This window comes from Macaca mulatta, chromosome 1 (genome assembly GCF_049350105.2).
Source record: "Macaca mulatta isolate MMU2019108-1 chromosome 1, T2T-MMU8v2.0, whole genome shotgun sequence".
Taxonomy (NCBI): Eukaryota; Metazoa; Chordata; class Mammalia; order Primates; family Cercopithecidae; genus Macaca; species Macaca mulatta.
Genome location: NC_133406.1, coordinates 110123760 through 110150375, shown reverse-complemented (window position 1 = coordinate 110150375; position 26616 = coordinate 110123760). Strand labels below are relative to the sequence as shown.

The 26616-nt window shown below is 45.6% G+C and overlaps 1 protein-coding gene across 4 annotated transcripts in view; it reads left to right on the top strand.

Annotated features, from left to right (window-relative positions):
* Window positions 1–24114, top strand: part of PRCC (proline rich mitotic checkpoint control factor) — a 32028-nt gene extending 7914 nt beyond the window's left edge. Inside the window, 6 exon segments of one of the 4 annotated variants that reach the window (NM_001260635.1) lie at window positions 6451–6498; window positions 10767–11333; window positions 16673–16768; window positions 19925–20068; window positions 22546–22611; window positions 23667–24070. In NM_001260635.1, coding sequence (NP_001247564.1) covers window positions 6451–6498; window positions 10767–11333; window positions 16673–16768; window positions 19925–20068; window positions 22546–22611; window positions 23667–23753 — 1008 coding nt within the window. In that variant the 3' untranslated portion in view covers window positions 23754–24070. 4 annotated transcript variants of the gene reach the window in all.
* The last annotated feature ends 2502 nt before the right edge of the window (window positions 24115–26616 follow it).

Sequence of the window (26616 nt, the reverse complement as noted above, 5' to 3'; positions counted from 1 at the left end):
CTGAGATCGCGCCACTGCACTCCAGCCTGGGCCACAGAGCGAGACTCTGTCTCACAAAAAAAAAAAAAGAAAAAAATTTTTTTGTTTGTGGAGATGGGGGTCTTATGATGTTCTCCGGGCTGGCCTCAAACCCCTGGGGCTCAAGTGATCCTCCTGCCTCATTTTTCTTTCCTTTTTTTTTTTTTTTTTTGAGACAGGGTCCTGCTCTGTTGCCCAGCCTGGAGTGTAGTGGCACAATCTTAGCTTACTTCAGCCTTGACCTCCTTGGCTCAAGCAGTCCTCCCACCTCAGCCTTCTGAGTAGCTGGGAGTATAGGCCCATGGCTGATTTAAATTTTTTTTTTTTTTTTTTTTTTTTTGAGACATAGTTCCATCTGTCACCCAGGCTGGAATGCAGTGGCATGATCTTGGCTCACTGCAACCTCCACTTCCCGGGTTCAAGCGATTCTCCTGCCTCAGCCTCCTGAGTAGCTGGGACTACAGGCACCCGCCACCATCCCCGGCTAATTTTTGTATTTTTAGTAGAGATGGGGTTTCAACATATTGGCCAGGCTGGTCTCGAACTCCTGACCTTGTGATCTGCCCACCTCGGCCTCCCAAAGTGCTGGGATTACAGGCATGAGCCACCATGCACGGCTAATTTTTAAAATTTTTTGGTAGAGATGAGGTCTGTCTACAGTGCCCAGACTTGTCTCAAATTCCTGGGCTCAAGCAATCCTCCCATCTGGGCCTCTCCAAATGCTGGGATTATAGGGGCGTTATTGGTATCTAAATGTGGGGGATAAAGGAAAGGGTGGCAAAGGAAAGCACAACCATCTACCAAGTGCTTCCTGGCCATCCTCGCTTTGCCTCATTTTTGAAGTTGTTATTTTAGTGTTCTGTTTCAGGGAGTCTGTCGTTTATGGTGTGTCATGAGATTATTTATAATAGGGGTCAGTAGAAGTTTTATATAAGATGTTTGGGCTGGGTGCAGTGGTTCATGCCTGCAATCCCAACACTTTGGGAGGCCAAGGCAGGTAAATTGCTTGAGGACAGGAGTTTGAGACTAGCCTGGGCAACAGAGTGAGACCCCGCCTTTTATCTCTACAAAAAAATTAAAAAAATAAAATAGCTGAGCATGGTGGGCAAGTGTCTGTAGTCCCAGCTACTTGGGAGGCTGAGGCAGGAAGATTGCTTGAGACCAGGAGTTTGAGGTTACAGTGAGCTGTAATTGTGCCACTCTACTCCAGCCTGGGCACAGCAGAGCAAGACCATGTCTTAAGGGAAAAAGGTGTTCAAAGAGAAGAGTGATTGTGAGTAGCCATAGCAATCCTCTAAATCTAGAAATAGACTGTTGCGAAGTCTTTGTACAGGTTTTTTTTGTGTGTGCTTTTAAACTATAAACTCAGGTTGTCAGTATAATGGAAACGATCTGTGACATTTACAGAGAAATTGAATTTTCTTTCCACCGTGGATCTGGCCTTCAATTCTATTAGCTGTGGGGCATTTTGCCTGCTACAGTCTCAGAGTAGCCACTTTTTGTTTTTCAAAGGATCTGAAAAATAAGAATATGCTTGTATAGTTTTATAAATGTAATCATCTTAAATTTGGATGAAATTTGTTTATTTCAGATTGTTGCCATTGGACCTGTTGCCTAAGGATGTCAAAGTTAAAACGTATTTGGGGACTCCATGAAAACCTTGTATACCCCATAGTGAGGTGGTTCTGTGTGGTCTGCCAGAAAGGAGATAAGTCTTTATGGTCAAAAGACAAGAGAGATGGTCAGGAGTCTATAAGGGGCAGTGAGAGTTAGTTTAGAACAGAGAGAAAAGGTGGAAAATGCTTAGGTGCTAGGTGCTTAAGTCTTTTCTTGGGTGAGTTTGATATCTTGGCAAATCAGAGAAAATAATACTTTTTGAACTTTGTTTAGAATTTTAGTTTGTATCATTTTCACTGACAGTAGCTCCTGTGGTTGTGACATGGGTAAGTATTATTTGCACCTTAGGCTTGGGGAAGTTAAATAGCAGGATCCCTCAGCCAGTAAGGGGCAGAGCTGAGACTCAAACCAGTGCTTCTGATTTTGTGCCTCATGCTCTCCCAGCTGTGTCGTGTGGGATCTAGTGAGTGTGAATTTCAGACCTGGCAGCAGACAGCTCAGTGTGGTGTTCCCGCAAAAGCACGGGCACCAGAACTGGTTCTGATCCTGGTTCTGCCCCATCCTATTTTATCTCTCTGAGCCTTACTTTCTTTACCATAAGGTTGAGATGATAATAATGCCTACTTTGAAATGTTATAAGGATTGAATGAAAAATGAGTAAATTGCCTGATACATAGGAAGCACTTGGTAGATGGTTGTGCTTTCCTTTGCCACCCTTTCCTTTATCCCCCACATTTAGATACCAAGATGGATTTCCCTTATGGGTTTAAAATATATATATATATATTTGATAGCAGTTAGTAATTAAACTCATTGTGTACTGACTACTGGGAGGAAGCATTCAACTATAAGAAATACCCTTTGCTGGGCCGGGCCCCGTGGCTCACGCCTGTAATCCCAGCACTTTGGGAGGCCGAGGAGGGGGATCACCTGAGGTCATGAGTTCGAGACCAGCCTGACCAATATGGAGAAACCCTGTCTCTACTAAAAATACAAAATTAGCTGGGCGTGGTGGCACACGCCTGTAATCCCAGCTACTAGGGAGGCCGAGGCAGGAGAATCGCTTGAACCTGGGAGGCAGAGGTTGCAGTGAGCCGAGATCACGCCATTGCACTCCAGCCTGGGCAACAAGAGCAAAACTCTGTCTAAAGAAAATAAAAGAAATACCCTTTGCCGTCAGAGTGAAGGCAAGAATATATGTGAAAAATGTAATGTTTACAGAGCAGGCACAAATGAACCCGAATTAATATGATGCCACCCTAAACAAATGAGTGATGTAGGGACACCTAGTGAAAAGGAGCAAGGTGAGATTCATCAGAGAGACTGCTCAGGAGTTTTGAGTCAGGAAGTACAGAACGCAGATTGGTAACAGAATGAGAGGTGGCAGTGATATGGGAGGGGTGGGAGTGACAAGGGGAAGGACTTACGTGAAAGGAAGCACAAATACAAACAGGAGATTCTTTAAGGGGATGCAACATTTTTATTGTAAGTTGACAATTTATCATTGTACCTATAGGATACACGATGATGTTAAGAATTATGAATACTGTAGAATAATTAAACTAATATAGCTGTCACTTCAAATGCTTATTATTATTATTTTTTTTTTGTGGTGAGAACATTCGAAATTCACTCTCAGCAGTTTTGAAATGTATAATACACTATTATTAGCTATATTCACCATACTGTGCAATAGATCTCAAAAATACTCTCAGACTTCTTCTTCCTGTCTGAGATTTTGTACCCTTTGACCGTCATCTCCTCAGTGGTAACCACCATTGTGCTCTGCTTCTATGAAGTACATTCTTTTACCATTGTAATTTTGGCTCACTATAACTTCCACTTCCCAGGCTCAAGCGATCCTCTCACCTCAGCCTCCCTAGTAGCTAGGACCACAGGTGTGCATCACCATGCCCAGCTAATTTTTAATTTTAAAAATTTAAAAATTTGTATTATTATTATTATTATTGAGACCAAGTCTTGCTCTGTCACCCAGGGTGGAGTGCAGTGGCGCAAGCTTGGTGCTCACTGTAACCTTCGCTTCCTGGGTTCAAGCAATTCTCCTGCCTCAGTCACCCGAGTAACTGGGACTACAGGCAAAGGCGCCCGCCATCATGCCCAGCTAATTTTTGTATTTTTTGTAGAGCTGAGGTTTCACCATATTGGCCAGGCTGGTCTCAAACTCCTGACCTCAAGTGATCTGCCTTCATTGGCCTCCCAAAGTGCTGGGATTACAGGTGTAAGCCACTGGACTGGGCCTATTTTAAATTTTTATTTATTTTTATTTTGTAAAAAATTTCTGAGTGAGGTCCTTCTTTTATTTTCTATTTCATCTTAAAAAAAAAAAAAAATTAGAGGTGGGGGTCTCATTGTGTTGACCAGGCTGGTCTTAAACTCCTGGCCTCAAGTGATTCTCCCATTTTGGCCTCCCAAAGTGCTAGGATTACAGGTGTGAGCCACCATGCCTGATCTAATTTTTTTTTCTTTTTTTGTTTTTTGAGACAGTCTGCTCTGTCACCCAGGCTGGAGTCCAGTGGCACAATCTCAGCGCACTGCAACCTCCGCCTCCTGGGTTCAAGCAATTCTTGTACCTCAGCCTCCTGAGAAGCACGTGTCACCACGCCTGGCTAACTTTTGCATTTTTATTTATTTATATTTTTGAGACAGAGTTTCACTCTGTCGCCTGGGCTGGAGTACAGTGGCATGATCTCGGCTCACTGCAACCTCCGCCTCCCGGGTTCAAGCGATTCTCCTGCCTCAGCCTCCCGAGTAGCTGGGATTACAGGCATGTGCCACCACACCCAGCTAATCTTTTGTATTTTTAGTAGAGACGGGGTTTCACTGTGTTGTTTGGGCTGGTCTCAAACTCCTGGGCTCAAGCAATCCTCCCGCCTTGGCCTCCCAAAGTGCTGGGATTACAGGCGCGAGCCACCGTGCCACACTGTCATATGGTAAATTCTATTGTTAATTTTTTAAAATTTTTATTATTTTTATGTAGTATTTGAGACAAGTTCTCACTCTGTCGCCCAGGGTAGAATGCAGTGACATGATCACGGCTCGCTGCAGCCTTGACCTCCTAGGCTCAGGTGACCCACCTCAGCCTCCTGAGTAGCTGGGACTACAGGAGTGTACCACCACGCCTGACTAAATTTATATTCTTAGTTTTCTTAAGGCACCTCCATACAGTTTTCCTTAATGGTAGTACTAATTGAGGGGATGTTTGAACCATACTTCGTGCTCTTATCTTATACTGCCCTTTATTTTTATTTTATTTTGTTTTTTGAGGCAGTCTTGCTCTGTCACCCAGACTGGATTGCAAGATCTTGGCTCATTGTAACCTCTGCTTCCCTGGTTCAAGCATTTCTCCTGCCTCAGCCTCCCGAGTAGCTGGGATTACAGGCGCCCACCACCTAATTTTTGCCCAGCTAATTTTTGTATTTTTAGTAGAGACAGGGTTTCACCATGTTGGCCAGGGTGGTCTCAAACTTCTGACCTCAGGTGATCCACCTGTCTTGGCCTCTCAAGGTGCTGAGTTACAGGTGTGAGCCACTGTGCCCGGCCTTGTACTGCCTTTTATTACAGTGATTTGGGTACCTATTATTCTTACTGGATTGTAAATTCTTTGAGGGCAGGTACTTTTTTCATATCATGGCACACACAGGGAATCTTTGAAGCACACTGAGGGAAATGGTCCAGACTGAGACTAGTGGTCTAGGACTCTAGCTGGCCAAACCCTGCCTGGGACACTGGTTAGGAAATGCTGTGTACAGTACTTAGCACAGTGTCTTGAATATAATAGGTAATTATGATTGAAAGATCCTTGGAACAGGTAAATTCAAAAAGGAACTTGTGAGATATGAGAGCGAGTATAGAACAGCAGAGGATTTGAGTTCTCACAGAATCTTGGAGATGAATGGGATCTGAAATTCTTGCCTAATCACTTTTTTATTTACAGATATCCAAACCAAGGCCCTGGGAACAAATGGAAAGCTTTAAGTTTCATGGCTGGGGGAATAATTTTTTAAAATAAAAAGGTTAAAGCTTGCTATTCGTATGCCTTGGGGTTCTCCTTGACTTGAAGATGCCAAGGAACTGAGATTGAGCTAAAAGTTTAGCTATTTTTCAGCATGAGAGCTTGTCTTAGAAACAATCCTGATGAGTCAGAAGGGTAACACAGATGACCTTCTGTCTTGCCCCAGATCCTTACGATCATCATTTGCCTGCTTTCTTCCTGGGCATGAACAACTGTGTCAGACAATAGATCATACTTGGAGAGGGAATGGATTTCTCCAATGGCTTTGACCTTTAATGCCTCATAGAGGAGTAGTTAACACACCACTCAATCCCACTGGAGTTCCCCAGCTTTGTGGTTATGTAGTCTATATAAGTGGTTTTAAAAGTGAAGCTGAGATTGGGTGAAATTGTAGGCCAATTCCCATTCATCTTCTAGTGGACAGAATTATAGGAAGAAGAATGGATATAGCTTTTCCTTTCCACCAAGGACCAAATGGGAGGAGATAGTCTTAATTTAACAGGAAAGAAATTGATGCCAAAAAGGCTGTGCAACAGGTCTGCGAGGGCAGGGGAATTGAGTAATCAAGGGAGGCCAAGGCGTACCCCGATTTCGCTGAAGCTGTTTGAGATCAGGAAGGGAGCTGTGTTGTTTGACTGGGCCTGGGGTGAGTGTACCTCTGACAGAGGTGGGGCGCAGACAAGATGGCCTCTGTTGTCCAACCCTTCCTATGTGCTTTATTTAATGTGTTTCCTTTACTGTCCTGAAACAGTGAGGCCTTACTTCATTTCTTTTTCTCTTAGTCAGATTCTGAGGAAGATGAACCCACAAAGAAGAAAACTATCCTTCAGGTAAGCATTGTGACATAAACCATTTTTTTTTCTCTTCGTGTATTATTTTCTCAAAGACAGAACTTACAGTACCCAGCAGTTTTCAACTTAGGTTTAGAGCAAACACAGATATTTGAGGACTATTTAGGTTTGGCTTTGTTTTTCTTTATAACTTCAGACCTTGTGCATCTATACCCTGTCCACTCTGTTCCTGGCTTTAACATGCTGGTATTACCTTTCCTGGAAGACAGGCAGTGGTAGGGAGATGAATTGTAACTCAATTCAGTTCATTACATATAGTGTAAAAGGATTATTTAGGGAGGGTAGAATAAGTGGATTAGTCAAAATGATGTTAAAATTGTCTGTCTTCTCCCTATCTTATTTTTAACCTAGAAAATAAGCATTTAAATAGCACTTACTGTGTACTAGGCACTGTTCTAAGTGCTTTACTAGCATTTAATTGATTTCATCCTCATGATAGTGCCTAAGTCATAGTATTATCATCCGTGTTTTACATATGAGGAAACGAGGAATTTGCCTAAGATCAGACAACTAGTATGGGCAGAGCTGGGATTCAGACTCAGGCAATCTGACAATTTTTTTTTTTTTTTTTGAGACTGAGTTTCTCTCTTGTTGCCCAGGCTGGAGTGCAATGGCGTGATCTCGGCTCACCATATCCTCCTCCTCCCAGTTCAAGTGATTCTCCTGCCTCAGCCTCCTGAGTAGCTGGGTTTACAGGCATGCGCCACCACACCTGGCTAATTTTGCATTTTTAGTAGAGCCGGGGTTTCTCCATGTTGGTCAGGCTGGTCTCAAACTCCCGACCTCAGGTGATCTGCCCACCTCGGCCTCCCCAAAGCGTTGGGATTACAGGCGTGAGCCACCGCGCCTGACCAGTATTGAGTCCAGGCTCTTAACTGCTGCACTTAGCTCCTTGTAATTGAAACCAGAAGTCCTCAACAAGACAGTGCTAGTAGATGATTTCCCTGCTGTTTGCTTCTGTTTCCCCTCATCTCAGTACCATTATCCTGGCCCCCAGGAGTTTCTTCCCATTCCTTCCACACTTGGTGATTTATATATTCTAACCTGATGTTGATCGTATAAAGTGGCTGTCTTGCCTGGCACGGTGGCTCATACCTGTAATCCCAACACTGGGAGGTCCAGGCAGGCAGATCACCTGAGGTCAGGAGTTTGAGACCAGCCTGACCAACATGGTCTATACTAAAAATACAAAAATTAGCCAGGTGTGGTGGCGGGTGCTTGTTGTCCCAGCTACTTGGGAGGTTGAGGCAGGAGAATCGCTTGAACCCGGGAGATGGAAGTTGCAGTGAGCTGAGATTGTGCCACTGCACTTCAGCCTGGGCAACAGAGCAAGACTCTGTCAAAAATAAAAAAATAAATAAGTAAATAAATAATAAAATAAAATAAAATAAATAAAATAGTGGCTGTCTTGTGATTCAAGTATATAGTACGAAGCTGCCCCTTCTCCTGACTCGGTTAAATGTTGCTTCCACCTCTGAGCGGTCTTAGAAGGACGTAGTTGTGTGGAAGTTAGAAAGATAACTGGCGAGGCTGGTGTTTGCATTTATAGTGGATGAAAAAGGAGTCATGGACGACGCTAGCATGCTGAGACTGAGCAAAGGCAGTCCTGTTACCAGGATAGCTTCCTGGAGGAGGTGGACTGGCTCAGAAGGCGCCCCCACTGTAAGACTAAAGACTGTAAAGAACAGTCTTCCAGGTGGTAGGAAGAAATGAGTAGACAGGAATTGTGAGCTCTTTTTTTTTTTTTTTTTTTGAGACGGAGTCTCGCTCTGTCGCCCAGGCTGGAGTGCAGTGGCCGGATCTCAGCTCACTTCAAGCTCCGCCTCCCGGGTCCACGCCATTCTCCTGCCTCAGCCTCACGAGTAGCTGGGACTACAGGCGCCCGCCACCTCGCCCGGCTAAGTTTTTTTTGTATTTTTTAGTAGAGACGGGGTTTCACCGGGTTAGCCAGGATGGTCTCAATCTCCTGACCTCGTGATCCTCCCGTCTCGGCCTCCCAAAGTGCTGGGATTACAGGCTTGAGCCACCGCGCCCGGCAGAATTGTGAGCTCTTAAGGCAGAGTGGGGACCTAGGATTGCAAAGTGTTGTAGCCATGACCCCAGATATCTGATAAGTCAGACACTTCAAAGGTAGCCTGAGGGTGTGCTCCGCCCCATACCTCAGTCTGGTTTCTATGAACTGGAGCCCCTGGGCGCCGCCAGGCTGGACTAACCCAAATTTGTGAACACACACACAGCAAGAAGAGCCCACTCTCCAGATGAGCAGTTGTGTGTGGCTTGACTCAAATGTCTTATTCACTCTGGGCATTTCTTGGCTGAGAAGGCTGGAGTACGCAGGTACTCTAAGACAGTGACACAGTGACCGTATCCATTCTGTTTTTCCAATTGTCATTTCCCTCAGCTCTACAGTTAGGCCAAGCTGGCCTTTTAGCGTAGAGAAAGCAGAATCAGAGATTATTTTGGGTAATAGGAACTCTGAATGGGCTGGGCCAATTAGCTTACAGATCAAAAGTTAAATGCTTGACTCTGGCATTAACAAGCTAATATGCCACATCTATAGGGCCTTCCTTGGGTAGGGTAGGGGACTTTCTTCAGATTAAAAAAATGCAGCATATATATATACTCATTTCTGGCTGACAAAACTACCTCTGTATGTATGATGGCACTAAACATGCTAAAATTACATATTTTTGTAAAAAGCAGTAATGTCTTAGATTAGGGAAATTTGCAAGCTGAGTAAGTCTGAAAAGAACTGAAGATGATCTTACAAAAACCCTTTCAGTCAGCTAATGTAGGATTCTATGGTCGTAACTAAAAAATACCCTTAGGCCAGGCGCTGTGGCTCATGCCTGTAATCCCAGCACTTTGGAAGGCCGAGGGGATGGATCACAGGTCAGGTGTTCAAGACCAGCTTGGCCAAGATGGTAAAACCCCGTCTCTACTAAAAATACAAAAATTAGCCAGGCATGCATGGTGGTGGGCCCCTGTAATCCCAGCTACTCGGGAGGCTGAGGCAGAGAATTGCTTGAACCTGGAAGGTGGAGGTTGCAGTAAGCCGAGATCATGTCACTGCACACCAGCCTGGGTGACAGAGCAAGACTCCGACTAAAAAAAAAAAAAAAAAAAAAAATACCTTTAGCACTTAAGTCCTGAGGGAGCTGCTCCATCCACACTGAGGCTTCAGGTTCCTATCTAAGGGGGGAAAGAAAAGAGAAAGGAAATCCTGTTTCCTGTGCTCTGGGGATGGTGACAAGGAGAGCAATTTAAAGGGTTGGAAAAAGCTGTGTGAGGCACCTTGCAGTCTCTGGACTCACTGCTTCCTTGTTGAGCGTGCTGGGCCTCCAGTCTTTCCTAGGCACCATTAGCACTGCCGAGGGGTCTCGCTCAGGGTTAACTTTCTCCCTTGATTAGGCAAAGGGACTATTATTTATTTATTTATTTTATTTTTTGAGACGGAGTCTCACTCTGTCACCCAGGCTGGAGTACAGTGGTATGATATTGGCTCACTGCAACCTCCGCCTCCTGGGTTCAATGCAATTCTCCTGCCTCAGCCTCCCAAGTAGCTGGGATTACAGGGCCCAGCTGGGATTATAGGCACCCGCCACCACGCCCGGCTAATTTTTGTATTTTTAGTAGAGGCGGGCCTTCAGTATGTTGGCCAGGCTGGTCTGGAGCTCCTGACCTCGTGATCTGCCCACCTTAGCCTTCCAGAGTGCTGGGATGACAGGCGTGAGCCACTGCGTCTGGCCGGGAGGGAACTTCTGGCAGCAGTATGAATGTCTCTTTTGGACAGAACCTGGTTCCTGATTTTGGGTAGTGTTCCGAAGGAAGGCGAGGGCTCTTGTGTTAAGAGGTCCCTTCAGGACATGGAGAGAGATTGAGTGATGAGCTGGAGAGACCTGGGCTTTTTGGGAGGAAGGATGATGTGAGGTTAAGAGCATCATATTTGTTGAAGACACAGAGTTGAGGAAGGCTCGCTCTGTGGAAGAGGGCAGTGGAGCTGGGTTGGGATGGAAGAGAAGAAGAATGATACCTCACCTTGGGAGAAGCAGCCCGCAGAAAGGTCTGAGGTAGCAGGAGTCAAGCCCAGATTGGGTGGTCTGAGTGGATGGAAGTAAGGAGGAAACAAGGGCTGGTAAGACTTTAGGCTAGAGAACTTATCTGTAATTGTTGTTTTTGGTGTTGCTAGTACATAAAATCTCACTTGTCATCTTTCTTTCCTCCTACCCCAAACCTGGGCTCATCAGGGATCCGGCGAGGGGACTGGTTTGTCTGCCTTGCTTCCCCAACCTAAAAACCTGACTGTGAAAGAGACTAACAGGTTGCTCCTGCCCCATGCCTTCTCCCGCAAACCCTCGGATGGCTCCCCTGATACTAAGCCCTCCAGACTGGCTTCTAAGACCAAGACTTCCTCTCTTGCCCCTGTTGTGGGCACCACAACCACCACTCCGTCGCCCTCTGCTATCAAGGCTGCTGCCAAGAGTGCTGCCCTGCAGGTGACAAAGCAGATCACGCAGGAGGAAGACGACAGTGATGAGGAAGTAGCCCCCGAAAACTTTTTCTCCCTCCCTGAAAAGGCCGAGCCACCTGGAGTTGAGCCATACCCTTACCCCATCCCCACTGTCCCTGAAGAGCTGCCTCCAGGCACGGAACCAGAGCCGGCTTTCCAGGATGATGCAGCCAATGCCCCCCTTGAATTCAAGATGGCAGCAGGCTCAAGTGGGGCCCCTTGGATGCCTAAGCCTGGGGATGACTACAGCTACAATCAGTTTTCCACGTATGGCGATGCCAATGCTGCTGGTGCTTATTATCAGGTGGGTAGGAGGCACAGAGGGCAGGCGAGGGAATATTGGAACATGGTGGTCAAGGAGAGCTTTGAGCTAGTGATACAGCCTCTGTGGTGTCACTTTGGCTTAATTTATTAGGCCGCAGAACATACCTGTATTCTGAACCATATTAATCTAAATTGCCCAAGTCTTGAAGTCTGACAGGGTGAACCACATAAATGACACCTTTATTTTGAAAACAATCTATTTATTGTTTATTGATCCATAATATTTGTGCATATTTGTGATTGATATATATATATATATCTGTTTTTTTCTTCCTAACCTTTATTTTAGGTTCAGAAGGTACATATACAGGTTTGTTACATGGGTAAATTGCATGATACAGCGGTTTGGTGTACAGATTTTTTTTTTTTTTTTTGAGAGAGAATCTGTGTTGCCCAGGCTGGAGTGCAGTGGTGCAATCTTGGCTCAACTGCAACCTCTGCCTCCTGAGTTCAAGTGATTCTCCTGCCTCAGCCTCCCGAGTAGCTGGGACTACAGGTGTGTGCCACCACTACCATGCCCCGCTAATTTTTGTATTTGTATTTTATATTTTTTGAGATGGAGTCTTGTTCTGTTGCCCAGGCTGGAGTGCAGTGGCACGATCTTGACTCACTGCAACCTCTACCTCCCAGGTTCAAGCAACTCTCCCTCTTCAGCCTCCCTAATAGCTGGGACTACAGGCACATTCCACCATGCCTGCTAATTTAATTTTTGTATTTTTAGTAGAGACGGGTTTCACCATTTGACCAGGTTGGTCTCAAACTTCTGGCCTTAAGTGATCTGTCCATTTCAGCCTCCTAAAGTGATAGGATTATAGTGTGAGCCACCACACTTGGCTGTAATAGGTAGTTTTTGATCCTCACCCTCCACACTCAAGTAGGCCCTGGTGTCTATTGTTCCCTTCCTTGTGTCCATGTGTACTCAGTATTTAGTTCCCATTTATAAGTGAAAACGTGGTATTTGGTTTTCTGTTTCTGTGTTAATTTGCTTAATGGCTTCCAGCTCCATCCATGCTGCTGCAAAGGACATGATTTTGTTCTTTTTTTATGGCTGTGTAGTATTCCATGGTATATGTGTACCACATTTTCTTTTTTCAGTCCACTGTTGATGGGCATGTAGGTTGGTTCTGTGTCTTTGCTATTGCGAATAGTGCTGTGATGAAATGTGTGCATGTGTTTTTACAGTAGAATAATTTATATTCCTTTGGTTATATACCCAGTAATGGAGTTGCTGGGTTGAATGGTAGCTCTGTTTTAAGTTCTCTGAGAAATCTCCAAACTGCTTTCCATGGTGGCTGAACTAATTTACATTCCCATCCCCAGTGTATAAGTGTTCTCGTTTTCTCCACAACCTTGCCAGCATGTTATTTTTTTACTTTGCAATAATAGCCATTCTGACTGGTGTGAGATGGTATCTCATTGTAGTTTTGATTTGTATTTCCCTGATAATTAGTGATGTTGAGCATTTAAAGATATAGATATTGGCCATTTCTATTACTTGTTTTGAGAAGTGTCTATTCAGATCCTTTGCCCACTTTTTCATGAAATTATTATTATTTTAATTGTTAAGTTTGAGTTTCTTGTATATTCCACAATATAGTCCCTTGTCAGATGGATAGTTTGTAAATATTTTCTCCCGTTCTACATGTTGTCTCTTCATTCTGTTGTTTCCTTTGCTATGCAGAAGCTTTTTGGTTTAATATAGTGCCATTTGTCGAAGTTTGGTTGTGTGTATGTGTTTTTTTGTTTTGTTTTGTTTTTTCCCCCAAGATGGAATCTCGCTCTGTCGCCTAGGCTGGAGTGCAGTGGTGCAGTCTCGGCTCACTGCATCCTCTGCCTCCCAGGTTCAAGAGATTCTCTTGCCTCAGCCTTGAGTAGCTGGGATTACAGGTGCCTGCCACCACACCCGGCTAATTTTTGTATTTTTATTTATTTATTTATTTAGAGACGGAGTTTCGCTCTTGTTGCCCAGGCTGGAGTGCAATGGCGCGATCTCGGTTCACCACAACCTCCGCCTCCCACGTTCAAGTGATTATCCAGCCTCAGCCTCCCGAGTAGCTTGGATTACAGGCATGCGCCACCACACCTGGCTAATTTTTTGTATTTTTAGTAGAGGCGGGTTTCTCTATGTTGGTCAGGCTGGTCTCGAACTCCTGACCTTAGGTGATCCGCCCACTTCAGCCTCCCAAAGTACTGGGATTACAGGCGAGAGCCACTGCACCTGGGCATTGTTTTTATTTAATTAATTAATTAATTAATTAATTTTTTTCTTGAGACAGGGTCTTGCTCTGTCGCCCAGGCTGGAGTGCAGTGGTGCGATCCCAGCTCACTACAACCTCCGCCTCCTGTGTTCAAGCGATTCTCCTGCCTCAGTCTCCTGGGTAGCTGGGATTACAGGCATGTGCCACCACGCCCGGCTAATTTTTTTTGTATTTTTAGTAGAGACGGGGTTTCACCATGTTGGCCAGGCTGGACCTGAACTCCTGACCTCAAATGATCTGCCCACCTGGGCCTCCCAAAGTGCTGGGATTACAGATGTGAGCTCCCGCACCCTGCCTATTTTTAATTTTTAATTTTTTTACTTTTGAGATGGAGTCTTGCTCTGTCACCCAGGCTGGAGTGCAGTGGTATGATCCCGGCTCACTGCAACCTCCACCTCCCGGGTTCAAGCGATTCTCCTGCCTCAGGCCTCTTGAGTAACTGGGATTATACCCGCCTGCCCCACGCCTGGCTAATTTTTGTATTTTTAGTAGAGACTGGGTTTCACCATGTTGGTCAGGCTGGTCTGGAACTCCTGATCTCAGGTGATCTGCTCGCCTTGGACTCCCAAAGTGATGGGATTACAGGTGTGAGCCACCGTACCCCGCCGACTTTTGGTTTTATTGTCTGTGCTTTTGAGGTTTTAGCTGTAAAATTTTTGCCTAGACCAGTGTCCTGGAGCACTTCCCCTATGTTGAAAACAAAATCTGATTGTGGGAGCTGATGAGAGGTATGAAGGGAAGGCGGAAGAGGACTGGTATCTAATCTTGGAGTTACAAGATAGCTTCCTGAAATGTGGATAATGAGGATAAGGGAATCTATGGCATAGACTTCTAGATAGCAGTTAGTCTAAGAAGAGTTTCTAGAGGTGAGGAGTATTGAGAAAAACAGAAGGGACAGTTGGGGCCAAAGAAGAAAGAATGGAATCTGGAGGGTTGAGTGCAAAATAAGAATAAAGAGAATCCCCTCACCACCCCCCCACCCCCCAAAAAAAAGAAGAATAAAGAGAATCGTGAGCGTGATTTGAGGTTTGAATCTCAAGCTGAGTTTGGGCAAGTTACTTAACCGCCTCTCAGTCTCAGGTTCTTTAGGTTAAAATGGGATATCAGAGCAACTCAAAGCATTGCTAAAATAATTACATTAGTTTAGCATGGTGGTTCCTGGAAAATAGTCAATGTTCAATAAATGCTGATTGTAACTTTTTATTCATGTTGTATTCACCTGTTGTTTGGAAGAGATATTTAGATTTGATCCGTATGGCCTCAGAGAGTAAAAGTATAGAATGCCAGGTTGTAAGTAGGTTTAAGAGATAATTCCTAGCAGTCAGAGCTTCCCAAGATGTAGAGGGCTCCTAGGAGCAGGAGCTGGGGGACGTGGCACCAGTGGTGGAGTTGAACAGAGGCAGCTTGCTGGCCCCATAACTGGGCAGCTTCAGCAAGTTTAAAAACTGCTGGCCTGGGATAGTTGGAAGACTTAAGTCCCTTCAACCACTGTGATTCTCTGAATGGTCAGCATTATTGTTTTCAATCCGGGCATGAGTGAAGAGGGAGGGCTCTGTGGAGAACCTGTCTGACCAAATACTTTGAAAACAATTGTGTTTCCTAAATCTTTGCTATTAAGCCTTGTTGTTTCATATAGGCTGAGCAGAGATAGTATATCTGCCCTTAAGGTTGTTGTTAGAAGGATGGAGGAAGATAGGCTGGGCCCGGTGGGTCACGCCTGTAATCCCAGCACTTTGGGAGGCCAAGGTGGGTGGATCACCTGAGGTTAGGAGTTCGAGACCAGCCTGACCAATATGATGAAACTCCGTCTTTAGTAAAAATACAAAAATTAGCTGGGCGTGGTGGCAGGCGCCTATAATCCCAGCTACATGGGAGACTGAGACAGGAGAATCACTTGAACCCAGGAGGCGGAGGTTGCAGTGAGCCAAGGTGGCACCATTGCACTCCAGCCTAGGCAACAAGAGCGAAACTCCATCTCAAAAAACAAACAAAAAAAAAGAAGGATGGAGAAAGATAGTGTTTTTAACTCTTTAGCAGGAAAAAAAAGATGCTATTTAAATTGAATAACAAATTAGAATTCTATGTGCAGTTATAAACACCATTGAGATAATCTATGTAAACTAAAGCACTTTAAATACACTAGGGGACTCTGAAATTTAAATGTATCTTATTGTGAATACCATTTTAAAAAAATCCATACTCTAATTGCTCTGGATTTTTATATATTATTTTTATGTAGTGAATATTAAACCTATTTTCATTTAGCTCATCATAAAATGAATATTCTTAGAGGGGCATTTCTTGGCATTTAAGACGAAGTGGAAGAATTAGGAAAAAGTGTAGGCCCTTGGAGGAAACAGTTTATTGGCCCTGTGGCTGCCTGACTTGGCCAAGCAGGGGCCTTGCCCTTGCCTTCACCCTCCTCTTCTTTAGGATCTGCAACAACATCTGGGCCACTCACCTCTAAGGGGAATCATGAGATTCCTGAACTAAAAATCTGGTAAATAAACCTGCTTTGTTCCCAGCTTTGTAAGTTTCATTGTATCCTAATAGTGGTTATTTTAAATCAGATCTATAGCCTCCCCACCCCGTTTAGACTGTTTCCCTGTATCCACGGGACCAAACTAGAATGAGGAGCAGGAATGGCATGACATATGCCTTCTTGTCCCTGCTCACATCGTAGCTCATTGGGGTCTTATGAGCAGGAGGAGCAGGGCTGAGGGCATGGTAGAGGTAAGGGGTGAGAGTCGCTCTTAGGAAGTAGCTGAGGGAGTAAGGTATAGACTGAAGCAGGAGAGACAGTTTTTATTTCTTGTTACCCTTTCCTAAAAAATATCCATCTGTCTGGATAGTGTAGATGAGAAAAGCTGTAGGGACTGTTCTTGAGTTATAGGTAGGTCCTTGGGATCTATGCCTTTAACTGGTCTGTTTGAAGAAGCTGTAGTGTGGATATCTCACCACTGCCTCTTTGATGATGATTTTCCATTTCTGGACAGACCTTACCTTCCCCTCTCCAACTGTGCCCTCAGTTGGTGTGTTTTTCTTTCCTGTTTGGCTGCAGGATTATTACAGTGGTGGCTACTATCCTGCACAGGACCCGGCCCTGGTCCCACCCCAGGAAATTGCCCCAGATGCCTCCTTCATCGATGACGAAGCAGTAAGTTAACAAAGCACAAGTGACCATCTTTGACCCCTGGACACCATGTTTCAAATCTGAAGCCAAAGGAAATTAAAAAACACACACACACACACAAGACAAAACTGTATCAGGATTAGGTTGGCAACATGTAACGGAGAAACTCTAATTAGTAGTGGCTTATATAAAGCAAGTTAGTTTTTTTCTTCATGGAAGAAGGATACAGGGTGCTTTGGAAGCTCCACAGAGTCAGGGATCTAGTCTCTTTTTTTTGGGTAGAGACGGGGTCTTGCTTGTTGCCCAGGCTGCACTTGAACTCCTGGGCTCAAGCAATCCTTCTGCCTTGGTATCCCAAAGTGGTGGGATTACAGGTGTGATTTACCATGCCTGGCCTCAGTCTCTTTCTGATCATTGCTTTGCCATCCCTAGGCTGTGGCCTTTATTCTTATGGTCCATGATAGCAGTTAAAGCTACAGCCATCACACTGGCATTGAAGCTGCAGCGGGGTAGAGAAAGAAAGAGGAGGAACACTTCACCTCCCTTTCTAGGAGACTTCCTGAAAGTTCCTAAGAGCATGTCCATTTTGATCTCACTGACTAGAATCTGCTCAAGTGACCATAGCTAGTTGTTTGTTTTTTTTTGTTTTCTGTTTGTTTGTTTTGAGCAGAGTCTTGCTCTGTCGCCCAGGCTCGAGTACGGTGGCACGATCTCAGCTCACTGCAACCTCTGCCTCCCAGGCTCAAGCGATTCTTGTGCCTCAGCCTCCTGAGTAGGAGTAGCTGGGATTACAGGCATGTGGCACCATGCCCAACTAATTTTTGTATTTTTAGTAAAGATGGGGTTTCACCACATTGGCTCAGGCTAGTCTCAAACTCCTGGCCTCAAGTGATCAGCCCATCTTGGCCTTCCAAAGTGCTGGGATTACAGGCGTGAGCCATCGCATCTAGCCGGCCATATCTAGTTCTAAGGGGGTCTAGGAAATGTAGTGTTTTATTAGTTGTGTGGTAATATGCCTAGCAAAAATTTTGGATTCTTTCACACTAAAGAAGAGGAGAATGGATCTGGGGAGGCACCAAGAAGCTATGTTAAATAACCCTTGTGTTTCACATAATGGTCTCTCCCTGCTGCTAGCTTTCCCAAGCTTCAGCAAAAGGAAGGGTAAAAGCACAATGTCCTGTGACTTTCAGGCCGTTATTCGGGATATAAAGTACTGTTCTATCTTATCTGCAGGGAAGTCACAGCCTATTAGGAGGGATCTGCAGAAATAGGGGGTGCTACCTTTCCATGGAGGTTCTTATAAAAAATAATTCTTCTCTGCTTACCTTTTCCCAGAAAGGTGTCCATCCCTTTGCATACTTCTGCCTGTGCTTGATACTGTTCATCCACTTCCCTATGGATCTCCTTCTTGGCAGGTTTGATAGTTGGTTTCTTTGGGAACCAACTAAGCCTAGGAGACAGCTGAGAACCCACTTAGTGGCAAAAGTCAGTTTCTTATAGGTGGAGTGAGTATAGAAGGCCTCACTAATGTTGAGATCAGGACCTGGGTCTCACTGAAGCTTCTGAGTTTTAAAATTCTATTCTCCTTCACCCACATTCCCTTTGAGGCACACCTCTGGATGACTTGTGTGGTTTGCATTTTGTTTTTTTGGGAAGAGGAAAGAGTAGCAGTCTCCTAGAAAGTTTACTGGGCTTTCTTTTTTCTTTACCCTTAAAAACTTTTGAAGTTAAAGCTAAGCCTCTGTGTGTGTGTGTGAGACTCCTTTTCTATGCAGCCCCACATTCTTTGTCTCTGATGTCCAGTTTGGTGTGGGGTCTGTTGATTCGGTGATACCGAACAATTAGAAGGAACAGAGATGGACAAAGAACTGATTTTTAAAGGAGAAATCCTGGAGTTCTGTGTTTTTTTGGGACTTGGAATTTTATTTTTTTAGAGGCAAAGTCTTGCTGTGTTTCCCAGGGACCACAGGCACGCACCACCACACCCGGCTAATTTTTAAATTTTTTTATAGAGATGGGGCCTCACTTTATTGCCCAGGCTTGTCTCAAACTCCTGGGCTCAAGTGATCCTCCCACCCTTGCCTCCCAAAATGCTGGTATTATAGGTGTGAGTCACCCTGCCTGGCCTGCTCTGAATTCTTTTTTTTTTTTTTTTTTGAGTCTGAAAACTCTTTTGAGACAGAGTTTCACTCTTCTTGCCCAGGCCAGAGTGCAATGGTGCAATCTCGGCTCTCTGCAACCTCTGCCTCCCTGGTTCAAGCAATTCTCCTGACTCAGCCTCCCAAGTAGCTGGGATTACAAGTATGCACCACCACGCCTAGTTGATTTTATATTTTTAGTAGAGACGAGGTTTCTCCATGTTGGTCAGGCTGGTATTAAACTCCCGACCTCAGGTGATCTGCCTGCCTCGGCCTCCCAAACAAAGTGCTGGGATTACAGTTGTGAGCCACCGTTCCCGGCCTGCTCTGAATTCTTTTTTTTTTTTTTTTTTTTGAGACAGAGTCTCGCTCTGTCGCCCAGGCTGGAGTGCAGTGGCCGGATCTCAGCTCACTGCAAGCTCCGCCTCCCGGGTTTATGCCATTCTCCTGCCTCAGCCTCCCCAGTAGCTGGGACTACAGGCGCCCGCCACCTCGCCCGGCTAGTTTTTTTGTATTTTTTACTAGAGACGGGGTTTCACCTGGTTAGCCAGGATGTTCTTGATCTCCTGATCTTGTGATCCGCCCGTCTCGGCCTCCCAAAGTGCTGGAATTACAGGCTTGAACCACGGCGCCCGCCCTGAATTCTTAATTTGAAAATTGTATGCAGTCCTTTTAGGCAGATATTAAAAATAAAATTGATTCAGGGGTACATGTGCCAGTTTGTTACATGGATATATTGCATAGTGGTAGGCAGATACTGTTTGAGTACAAATTCATACCACTGGTTCTCTGTTGTCATTCATGTTTGGAGATACCTCTTAGCTTCCCTTTTCCTGGGTTCAAGAGACGTTCTGAGTACAAGTAGCCTTTCATCTGGCATCAAGGGAATTTGGTAGGTGGCAGGGTAAAAGGACGTAGAGAAGAACTGAGGGTGCCTTGGGATTGGTGAGTCACAAAATCATTCCATAAACTCTGGCTCTTTAGTGACATCTGCCGACCCCCTTGCCCAGATTCCTGACTCCTGCATTTTTTTCTTTTCTAGTTTAAGCGGCTGCAGGGCAAGAGAAACCGAGGGAGAGAAGAAATCAACTTTGTGGAGATTAAAGGTGATGACCAGCTCAGTGGGGCCCAGCAATGGATGACTAAGTCATTGACAGAAGAGAAAACCATGAAGTCATTCAGCAAAGTAAGTGGGAACGGTCTATTGAGTGGTCAACTTGGGAGGCTGCAAAGCAAAATCTTGTCTTACTCCCCGTCTAGACCCCACACCCCATTGTTATTGTCACAGCACCTTTAGTAAACACATTTTGCCTATGGTACTTGAGTATGCAGCAAACCTCACAGATACAGCAGCTCCTTCCCTCTAGAACTTTGCGGGAGTTTAACAGCTCTCCAGCTGGATGGGAGGTCTGGTTGCTGAGACTGAGTAGTTGGAGAGGACTCCAGCCTGTGGCTGTGGCTCCTTCCCAGGCTGCACAGAATCCACAGCTACTCTACTCTTTCCCTACAGTCAGATCCTTCTTTCCTTTTCTTGATTTAAAGTTTTTTGCTTTTTTTTGTTTTAATTTTTATTCTTTTAAAATACTGTCTTCTTCATTTCCTTCCCTCCCTTCTTCCTTTTCTCCTTTCTTCGTTCCAATTGTTTTCATTTTTTGGTGGTGGTTTTTTTTGGTTTTGTTTTGTTTTTCAGAGTCTCACTCTGTTGCCCAGTCTGGCATGCACTGGCTCAGTCACAGCTCATTGCAACCTCTGCCTCCCAGGCTCAAGTGATCCTCCCACCTCAGCCTCCTGTGTTGCTGGTACTGCAGATGCATGCCACCATACCCATCTAATTTTTGTATTTTTTTGTAGAGTTGGGGTTTCACCATATTGTCCAGGCTGGTATTGAACTCCTGGCCTCAAGTGATCCACCCACCTTGGCCTTGACCTCCCAAAGTGCTGGGATTACAGGCATGAGCCACTATACCCGGCCCCAGTTAGTTCATTGTTTCAAGCTGGGACCTGGCTCAGCACATCTTTGAGGTGTGAGCACAACAGAACCTCAGAAATCCTGGAGTCCCTAGATTCTGAGTGTGCAACTCTTCTGTGTTCTCTTCATTATTGATTGTAGCCAGCTGTAGTCTTTCCAGTGCCTTTATTCATCACATTTCCCGCACTATACTCCTGCCTTTTCTGTCCTAGTTGTCTTTAGTCAGTATGATGAACATTTCTTCACCTAGTAGCTGAGAACAGCAAATGTGGACATTTATGAGCCTGCCACAGGAGGGAAAATGTGGAAAAGCCCTGGACTTGAGCCCAGCACCAGCAAGGCCAAGGTCGAGGATTTTGTTCCCTTTTCCTCCCCTCATTTGCTTTGCTTTGTTCTATGGCCACAGATGGCCATACAAGCTCCAGCCGTTTGTTTTAACTGAATGCTGGCGGTCATACAGGACAGAGCAAAGGATTGTGGTTAGATCAGCATAGATCCATCACTGTTTACTGGAAAAACCACTTAGGAGAGCATGCTCTACCAACTGTGGGTCAAGAAGCATAGTCACATAGTAATAGCTACTGTTGTTAATGCTCACTGTGGGCCAGGAATGGAGCTGGATGTTTTATGTATGTCATCTTTAACTGTCACATTAAATGACATTAAATAGCAGCAAGCAATTAGTATTTGCTCTTTTCCTATCTCCAAGTTTTCTTGCCACCGTCTCATTATATTGAACTAGATTTTGTTAAAAGGAGAAAAAGATATGGTCCTTGTCCTTGAGGAGTTGACAGCATAGTTGGGAAGAAGAGATTTAAGGACACTTGAGTGTAAATGATTACAGTGCAAATTGATTACATAAGTGCTGAGGAGACTCTAGAGAGGAGTTTTGGGAGTTGGGTGGAGATGATTAGGAAGCTTCTAGTCTGAGACAACTCTGGCAGAGGACAGAAAAACCACAGAATGAAAGCCCAGACCAATATAGACTTTGACAGTAAATCATTTGCATCAAAGTTTGGTTACGGGTTCAGTGCAGTTACGGGCGGAGGCTGGAAGACTGGGGAGAGGTAGAGTGATTGTGAAATTTCTAATTCCAGGGAAACTGCTGGCACTTACTAGAATGGGGAAGGTGGGGGTTTTAGCCAGAGGTGATTGATGGGAGCGAGCTTGATAAGCAGTAGGTGGGAGACAGGCTAGACATCTGGCTTGACTGGGGAGAAGAGGACAGAGATGAAGAGGGTTTGAAGGGAGATGGGCACAGGGATTGTGGGAGGACCTGGCAGGGGGGCAGAAGGTCACCTGTGCCCTGGCCCACAAACTGTTTCAGACTGATTGCAGGCAGTAAAACTGGTCTCAGATGTCCATAGCAGACAGAGCCCCATGCTGGGTGCTAGGGGTAGGGTGGGATTACCAAAGACGCAGAAGACAGTCCTGACCTCAAAGTAGTTCCAGTCTAGTGGGGGATATTAGCAGGCTATTTCAGGCAAGTGTTCTGAGCTGGGTTTTTTGGTATAATGGCTTTAATAAAAATAAAGGCTTTGTAAGTATATAGAGGTAAAAACAGCTCCAACTTTTCTCCCCCAGGATCTGGGCTGCGGAATTGGCTTTTAGTCCCTAATACCACACCATCTGGGCACGTGAGGAACTTCTGCTTTCATCCTGTGGGTTAATGAGTATGTTTTCTTCTCTTGCAGAAGAAAGGTGAGCAGCCAACAGGCCAGCAGCGGCGGAAGCACCAGATCACATATCTTATTCATCAGGTGAGAGAGAGCTGAGGGCTCTGGCTCAGGCAGGATCTCTGTAAATCTGGTAGTTTGAAGGCTGAATTTGAGTTAGAAACCCAGATGCCAGGGACCATCTTTCAGCAGGCATCCTCTGCTGTTCTCAGAGTGGCCACTAGGAGGGGATACATCTTTCAGAATTATCCTGCTCTGCTTCAGTCTCAATGCAGATAAGATTCAGGTGCAGGTGCTTAGAATAAAACTCTCTTTTTTTTTTTTTTTTTGAGATGGTGTCTTGCTCTGTCGCCCAGGCTGAAGTACAGCGGCGTGGTCTCAGCTCACTTCAAGCTCCGCCTCCCGGGTTCACGCCATTCTCCTGCCTCAGCCTCCCGAGTAGCTGGGACTACAGGTGCCTGCCACCTCGCCCGGCTAGTTTTTTTTTTTTTGTATATTTTAGTAGAGACGGGGTTTCACCATGTTAGCCAGGATGGTCTTGATCTCCTGACCTTGTGATCCACCCGTCTCGGCCTCCCAAAGTGCTGGGATTACAGGCTTGAGCCACCGTGCCCGGCCACCTCCTAGTTTTTCATAGCTTCAGTCATTACTTTAAAATTGTTTGAATTTCTAAGGTATTACATGCTGTTTTCAACACAATTGCAAAACTGCATCTCCAGGCCAGGCAATTGTTTGTTGGTGTTCTGTTTTGACTGATCCAAGCCTTTGAGGCTGTCCTCTCCTACTCTGCCGGTTGGGTGTCTAAGGCAGCAGATTTTCTTCCTTTTAGATGCTAAATTCTAGTTTTCATTTGCCCATTTCCCACTTCAGCTTTTGAATTTTAATTCTACTAGAGGAAGCACCAGGATTCTTGAGTCTTTATTCTGCTTAAACCTTGATAACTCTCCAAAGAAATGATTTTTCTTTGCTTTCTTGGGGTCTTCCCCTTTTACTTCGATAAGTCTTTCAAGGAGTTTGCAGTTTCCCCATAATCATTTTGATAGGAGAAAGATTTTACATTGGGAAGCTCACAGAGGCAAGAGGACAGCGTTTCTCAGAATTCCGGTTTGACCCTCCCCTCCCCTTCTTCCTTGCCACAGGCCAAGGAGCGGGAGCTGGAACTGAAGAACACCTGGTCGGAGAACAAGCTCAGCCGCCGTCAGACCCAAGCCAAATATGGATTCTAGGGCTCTGGAACTGATGGCTCCCAGGATCTCCTGCCAGCCCAGCTGGCCTGGCCCCCAGCTTCACCTCTGGGACCCCAGCAGCTGCTCTAAGCCCAGGATCTCTTTCCCCAAGGACCCAGCCCTCGCCTCTGCGAGAATGAACATATTTGATAGATTTTTCTTAACAAGTTAGAAAATTCAGCTCCTGTCTGTCCTGGAGCTAGCAAAGACTTGTGTGATGCCTCTGAAGGGGCTCTGAGTTCTGGGATGGGAGTTTTGCTCCCTGTCAGGTGTGATGAAATGTTGAACCCTCCCCACCACCACTTTTTTTTTTTTTTTAAACCAGGGATGTCTGTTGAAATAAAACATTCAGTCTGACAAACATTGCCTGCCCTGTCTCTGGATTTGTGTTTACCTTGTATAAAGCACCTTCCAAATGATCTTGAGCTGCCTGATTGCTTTGCTATTTTTTCTCTGTATCCACCGTCTATCTGTGTTTGTGGCCATTGAAAACCCTAGAAATGGTATGCACAACTTTATATGAGGTGGGATGATTTTCAGAGAGACCTGTGGTCCCAAATATGTATTGCTTATCTCAGGTACCTCTGGAGACTGGGTGAAGTCAGGAGGTTTTTTCAGTAGCACAAAATAGTTGTCAGACATAAAAATCCTATCCAGCAAGAGGTAAAGTGGCAAAATCCCTGTCCCTAAAGATAATTCAGATTGACACTGGTAGTCCATTGGTCTGGATTGGTTTGGAAGCTTCACATTGAACTTGGGTGCCAGAGATACCCTTGGAGATGTCCAGAGCCCTAGCCTTTGTTGAAGAAAGGAGGTACAGGGTCTATAGACTCCAATTATCTGTAATGCACTGTGACGCTCAGAAGTGACAAGACAGATGGCATAATTCCAAAAACAATGTGCAACTCATACTGCAAACCACCACTGAAAAATATGGCTAAGGGTATCAGGATTCCAGTAGGGCTTAGCTGCTGTGGTTTCCTGCAGGAAAGTAGCGTTGAGGGAACTCCTGCAAGAGAGCCTTGGATGTCAGGTGGAGGAGCTGTTGACCAGAAATAGACGCTTGAGGGTACTGTTGCTGGAAAACACTGGGAAGAATTAGTGTTTGGCAGTCCTGGTGACAGAGAGGGGAGGCTAAGGCCATTGGGGCATTTGAGGTATGTGGTGGAGACCTGGGGATGGGAAGGAAGAGGCAGAAGTTAGAAACCTCACCAAGCTTCTGGTTTTGTGTTCTGGGGTAAGTTGAGGAGTCTGTTTCTCATTAAGCACAGAGAAGGTTTCATCACTTACAGGAAAACCACCCGCTTATCTGAAATCTGACCTACTTCGGGCTGGAGCCAGACAGGGCTCCTGCATCCCACAGGGACACTCAGGCTGTAGTTGTCCAGATCTGTGCAGCCAGTTAAGACTTCAGCAAGGAGCTTCAGCCCTACCATGCTCCCAGTGTTCACAGAGGCACTGGGGGTCAGGGCTGAGATCTGCCCCTCTGGGGTGTCACAGGTGGTGAGGTGTGCTCAGCAGGGCCTAAAACCTTAGGTTCCAATGAATCCAGTGCTTCCTTTCTTATATCCAGTATGCTACAGATGCAGCCCTAACCATATGAGTCGCCACACTCCTGGGATTCAGTAATTCAACTTTCTCATTTTAGGGGCTGTGTCATGATGTAGCTGGAAGTGCTCTGGGCTGGGAGGCAGAAGATGGTGAGAGGGAGACTCCCTGGTCTTCTGGAAATGGACAGAATTGGGCTAGATATCTATAAGGGTCCTCTTGCCTCCCACTTCCTTCAGTTCACTCAAGAGGCTTAAGCCACATTTTTTTTAAAGCCACTTTTTAGTCCTACCAAAGGTGGCATTTTATTTGGTGGTTGGAATTTCCTGGTCGCTGAGAAATAACTAACAATTAAAAATGGATAGACTTCATTTGGGAGGGCTTCCTGGAGGTGGTAGCCTCAAGTTCTGATGAACAGAAGACAGAGACAGAATGAGGGAGAAATAAGAGTGATAACTTGGTTAAAATTAGCATGGCAGCAACAGCCAAGGGGCAGAAGGAGAAAGGTGTGAAGGCCTTGGTCAGAAATGGATCCAGTTAGCCCTGGAAGATGTTGGTGGGGCGGGGGCAAAGCTGGATGTGCAGTGTCACATTGACCAGGACAGTAGAGCTGGAGAAGCTGAGGTCTGCAAGGATCAGACTTAGAACCCTCACAGAGATGATGTGGTTGTCGTAATGAGGGTGTTTTAGTGCCTCTGCAACACCACTGGCCCCTTCGGAGGGGCCCAGCCACATCTGCACTCTAGCTGGGGTGCTGAGCTCGCTGTCCAAGAAGCCCCAATGTAGGGAGGAGTGGTTAAAGTTCAGTGGGGCCTGGGGGAAGTGGCAAGGATGCTGGAAAACTCTGGGCTGCGTGCTCCCGTCTGCCCCTTTTTACCCCTTTCCCTCTAGGTTCAGCTTTCTTTTTCTTTTTTCTTTTTTTGAGGTGGAGTCTCTCTGTGTCGCCCAGGCTGGAGTGCAGTGGTGCAATCTCGGCTTACTGCAACCTCTGCCTTCCGGGTTCAAGTGATTCTCCTGAGTAGCTGGGATCACAGGCGCATGCCACCATGCTCGGCTAATTTTTTTGTATTTTTAGTAGAGACTGGGTTTCACCATATTGGCCAGGCTGGTCTCGAATTCCTGACCTCAGGTGATCCACCTGCCTCGGCCTCTCAAAAGTGTTGGGATTATACGCATGAGCCACCACGCCCAGCGCACCCGGCCTAAGTTTAGCTTTCTTTCAGGTGAGGACTCAGTGATGACCAGCCCCACCCCTCCCTGAGTGGGTTCATGGGATGTGATGTTAGCTCTTCAGTCCCCCTGAGAAACCCCTGAG